Source organism: Nannospalax galili, unplaced genomic scaffold (genome assembly GCF_000622305.1).
Source record: "Nannospalax galili isolate Female #2095 unplaced genomic scaffold, S.galili_v1.0 scaffold1307, whole genome shotgun sequence".
Classification (NCBI taxonomy): Eukaryota; Metazoa; Chordata; class Mammalia; order Rodentia; family Spalacidae; genus Nannospalax; species Nannospalax galili.
In genome coordinates, this window is record NW_008357035.1 from 786,710 (window position 1) to 791,969 (window position 5,260).

Below are 5,260 nucleotides of genomic sequence, written 5' to 3' on the forward strand. Positions count from 1 at the left end.
ACACCTGCAATCTCAGAACTCAGGAAGCCGAGGCAGGAGAATCACCATGAGTATCAGGCCAGTCCGAGCTACATAGTGAGACTGTCTCAATGGGGGAGGTGGGAGCAGGTGTGGTGGTTCACACCGCCAAGCCCAGCACTTGGGAGATTGAGACAGTAGGATTACTATTACGTTCAAGGCTAGCCTAAGTTATATAGTGAGGCTGTATCTGAAAATGAAACAAAATCCAAGAAAAGGGGGGGGGCTGCTAGCACAGGACAGGGACTCTTGGCTAACTCTAGTGGCCCAACAAACACCCCAAGGCTCTGAGGAGACTCCTGCCTCCTTGGCCCCAGCAGGCCTCTGCCTCAAACCACCTGTGCATTCCTAGTCCCTCCCACAGTCAGGCTACCCGTCAACCCACTTTATCTGCCCCAGAAGGTTTTAATGAGAGCCTGACACAGCCACCCAGTCCCTTGGTCCGATCCCTCATTAACCTCCTGCCCCGAGGGTCTCGCAGGGACAGCCCCATTCACTTCCCAGCTAACCAGGCCTGATACCACTCCAATGCTGGGAAGGAAACTGAGGCCTGCTTTGCCTCCCTTTAGGAAGCCAGCCAGAAGGGGTAGAGCCAGGAGCCCATTTTCCCATCTGCCCCTGGAGCCCCTCTTTCCTCACAAGCTGGACAGACAGGTGGGAGCCAGGCTAGGTTTCCAGACTGAGTGGGGGTGCCGTGGAAAGCAGCCTAGGGCTCAGCTTCCCCACACACAGCGGGAGGAGAAAGGCCTCCTCGCTCCGTTTTCCACTGCTCCACTCAGTGGGGATCAGAAAGTCACAGGAAAACAAGTCTCATTTCACTTTGTTTTGGTTTGAAATGGGTTGTTGCTGTTGCCCAGGCTGTCCCAAGCTCCTGGACCCTGGCCTCTCAAGTAGCTGGGACTACAAGAACACACTTGGCCTTGTTTTGAGGGTGACATATCCCCTCTGGTGCTGGGACATAACCAAAGACTGACATGGATCCAGATCTTACCCAGTGGAGGGGAGAGTTTAGGAAAAAGAGCCTCAGAGCCAGACATGCTGGAGAGCGCCTTTGATCCCAGCACTCAGGAGGCAGAGGCAGACAGATCTCTGTGAGATTGAGACCAGCCTGGTCTGCATAGAAAGTTCCAGGCCAGCTGGGGCTGCAAAGTGAGACCCTGTCTCAAAAAAAAGCTAAGAGGTAGGGGCAGGCTCAGGCAGCCCCAAGTCCAGTGGTTCCTACCAGAAGGCCAGTGAGGGGTAAGAAAGTACATGGTGCCCTAGGGCCTAAGGTGGCCAGAGACACCGGCTCCTCAGACCTGTTTGCCATTCTCCTGTGTGTGTGTGTGTGTTTTTGTGTGTGTGTGTATGTGTGTGTACGTGTGTGTGTGCGAGTGTGTGCGTGTACGTGTGTGTGCATGTGTGTACGTGTATGTGCGTGTATGTGTGTACATGTGTGCATGTATGTGTGTATGTGTGTATACGTGTGTACGTGTATGTGTGTGTGTGTGTATGTGTGTATGTGTGTGTGTGTGTACGTGTGTGCATGTATGTGTGTATGTGTGTATACGTGTGTATGTGTATGTGTGTATGTGTGTGTGTGAGTAGTGTGTGTGTGTGTATGTGTGTGTACGTGTGTGTGCGTGTGTGTGCGAGTGTGTGCGTGTACGTGTGTGTGCATGTGTGTACGTGTATGTGCGTGTATGTGTGTACATGTGTGCATGTATGTGTGTATGTGTGTATACGTGTGTACGTGTATGTGACAACATGGCAGCCCCACCTCCGACATCATCTCCACCCTTCAGGTAGGAAAGATGGAAAAACAGAGCAGGTGGAAGATGGGCATTGGGGCTGCCTGTCTTCTGAGGAAACCTCTGCTTCCATCTCATTGGTCAGAACCCGTCCTCCTGACCGCTGGCTCTGCAGAGAGGCCATTGGGATTCACGAGAGATGGGCGAGCGGAGCCAGGGCAAACAGACGTGGACAGGGAGTCGGGGCTCTTTCTCCTGACCGTCAGGACCGGGCTCACAGAGTTGATGAGAACCCAGCTTCGATCCCCGACCCTAGAGCTCCACTGAAGCCACTGCTGGTGCTGCAAAGGCAGCCGATGCTCACGGCTCCTCGGGGAAGGAGGGTGGAAGACACCAGCTGCTGAGTCACCAAGTCCCCACCTCCACATGCTGGCACAAGAGTGTCCCTGCGGTCGGGAGGAGCCCCTGGCAGGCCCTAGGGGTGTTCCGAGGAAAGCCCTTGCTCCTTGGCACTGCCTAGGGTGTGGTCCCCACGCCTCAGGCTTGCAGGGCATCGTGGGGGCTGCAGAGTTTCCTGGGGAAGGGTGCGGTCACTGTTTAGTTGCTAACAGACGTCTGCAAAATCTCAATTGTGACCCAAAGTGTGCAGGGAGAACCTTCCAAGGATATCCACATGCCTCTCCCCAGAACTGGGCAGGCCTTACCCACCCTGGCTGTGACTGGGAGACACAGGATCATGAGGGACCATGCCAGTCGGGACAAGGCATCCGGGACACAGAGATATGGGTACAGCAGCCTGAACCCACACCTAAGTTGCTGAAGCAAAGCTGGGCTGTGCCAGGACTCCTCAGACATGCCCACCTTTGCCCAGCGAGCTCTAGGGTGGGGTGTCCACACCCTTGGGTTGGGCAGAGACTGGGTCTCTCCCATGGGTCTCAGCCCAGAGGAAAAGGAAGCCAGACAGACTACGGAAGGTGGAACAAACCCCTCTCGCGCCCGCACCCATCGCCAGTCTGCTTTCCATGGAATGTTCTCACTCAGAGTGGGTTTGGCAAGCCTTGGGGCCTGGTCATGCAGGGCTGGAAGGTGACTCCTGGGAAGGCAGCAGGAGAAGACCTCGCCCATGTCCCAGGGGAATCCGAGGGACTGTCACCATCTCCCTGACCACAGGGGCTGTGGAGGTGCCTGACTTAGCCCCTCACCCTGTGCTGTTCAGTGGCCTCACGTCAGTGACAAGCATCTCTAGTAGCCAACTTGCTCTGGCAGACACCAGGACAACCACTGGGGTGTGGTTACAGTGACCTGGGCTCTACTTGGGGACAAGAGCAGGAGGAGAGACACAGTACTCAGATTGGCTGAGCTCCAGGCTGGGATGACCACAGGCTGGCTGCCCTGGCCTGTCCGCACAAGCTCTCTAATCCTCAGAGTCTTCCTCTGTGATGTGTGCATCCCTGACATCTCGTGGGAGCTTCAGTAAGGTCGATCTTAGTTCTCGCACAGAAGGACTGGGGGCTAGGAACAGCGGCAGGTCCAGGGGCACCCTCCCCGGCCCTAGCCCCACACCAACAGGTCCCCACCCACCCTGCAGATCGCGGTGACCTTCGCCATCGTGTTGGGGGTCATCATCTACAGGATCTCCACGGCCGCAGCCTTGGCCATGAACTCCTCCCCCTTGGTGCGGTCCAACATCCGGGTCACGGTCACAGCCACCGCAGTCATCATCAACCTTGTGGTCATCATCCTGTTAGACGAGGTGTACGGTTGCATTGCCAGGTGGCTCACCAAGATTGGTGAGAACTGAGTGTGGGGTGGTGTGGGCAGCATGGCCCTACGCAGGGCCAGCCAGGGAGTGGGAAGCCCGAGTGCCAGCCTCTGGCCATGCCCAGCCATGCCCAGCTGCCCCACTGTGAAGGGCCACCACGCATCTCTCCCCAGAGGTCCCAAAGACCGAGAAGAGTTTTGAGGAGAGGCTGACTTTCAAGGCCTTCCTGCTCAAGTTCGTGAACTCCTACACCCCCATCTTCTACGTCGCCTTCTTCAAGGGCCGGTAAGATCTTCGGCCCTCATTCAGTGGCCTCCTCTGCTCTGCGGATGATCTGCCCCACCCCTCCTGAGGGTAGGAGACCTCAGAGTCCAGGGGAGAGTAACCAGTGCAGCTTCCAAACCTCGATGTTTGGAAGGGTGGGCTCCACCTGGGGTGGCTGAGCAGGGGACCTCTGGGAATACACAGCCAGGTGGTGGGGACCCCTGGGGATACAGGACTAGTCAGTGGGGACCCCCCCTTGGGATACAGAGCCAGGCAGTGGACCATGGACAGTACATAACCCAGGCAGGAGGGACCACACGTAATAACAGAAACCAGGCAGTGGGGACCACGGGTATATACAAACACCAGGCAGTAGAGACCATAGGTTTATACAAACCCCAGGCTACAGTCTGGAGAGCAACCTCTGACAGGCGGCACCAAGCAGTTAGGATAGTGAGCACATGTGAGAGCCACAGAGCCAACCAGGGAGCCCTGCAGCAGAGGGACTCGAGACAGAGGAACCTGTGCATCGTAACCCCCTGGGGGGCTCTGACTGGGGTCTGCAGTGGCACAAGCCCAGGACTGGAGCGTGCGGCGTCCTGGTCCCTCAGGTAGGGACGGAAACCAGCTCTCCAGTAACCACCACCCCAACTGTTGTAGGTTTGTCGGACGTCCCGGTGATTATGTATACATCTTCCGCTCTTTCCGGATGGAGGAGGTAAGGGGTTGGCCCCTCTCCCAGCAGCCTCCTGCTGAGTTTCCTGGGTGTCTGCATGGGGAACCCAGATGCCACAGTGCCCACTTGCTAAGCAAGGAGTCAAGCAGGTTCTTTCTCCCTCTACAGTTCTGTGCTCAACGAGTGTACTAAGCTTGTGTCTTAGTGTGTCTACAGAGAATTGTCCTGAAAGCATAATTCTTAGTTTCTTTGCCTGTTGCTGTGATTAGATTCCTGACAAAAGCCATTCAAGGAAGAAAGGGTTTATCTGGCTCACAGTTTGAGGGTGTAGTCCACCATGGTAGGGAAGGCACGGCGGCAGGAGCGTGAGGCAGCTGGTCACGTTGCATCCACAGTCAGGAAGCAGAGGGAGATGCGTGCTGGTGCTCAGCTCAGTTCCCAGTCAGCAAATAGTACTGCCTCCAGTGGACAGATCTTCCCATTTTGGTGAACCCAACCAACATAATCCATCCCAGGCATGCCCAGGTACTAAATAACCCGTCCTGGGTGTGCCTGAAGACCTGTCTCCTAGGTGAATCCAGATCCTGTCAGGTTGACAGCACTATCACATAGTCTCTTTATTGTCAAAGAAAGCAAGTTAGCCGGGCATGGTGGTGCACACCTTTAATCTCAGTACTTGGGAGGCAGAGGCAGGCAGATCTCAGTGGTGGCGCACACCTTCAATCTCAGTACTTGGGAGGCAGAGGCAGGCAGATCTCTGTGTGAGGCCAGCCTGGTCTACATAGTGAGTTCCAGGCCAGCTGGGACTAC

General features: G+C 56.0%; 1 protein-coding gene across 2 annotated transcripts in view; it reads left to right on the forward strand.

The window, feature by feature from the left end:
• Positions 1-5,260, forward strand: part of Ano1 (anoctamin 1) — a 105,760-nt gene that overhangs the window by 73,701 nt on the left and 26,799 nt on the right. For both annotated transcript variants that reach the window (XM_017794834.2, XM_008854969.3), the window contains 3 exons: positions 3,337-3,538; positions 3,684-3,795; positions 4,435-4,492. In XM_017794834.2, the coding sequence (XP_017650323.1) occupies positions 3,337-3,538; positions 3,684-3,795; positions 4,435-4,492 (372 nt within the window). The remainder of the gene's footprint in view (positions 1-3,336; positions 3,539-3,683; positions 3,796-4,434; positions 4,493-5,260) is intronic.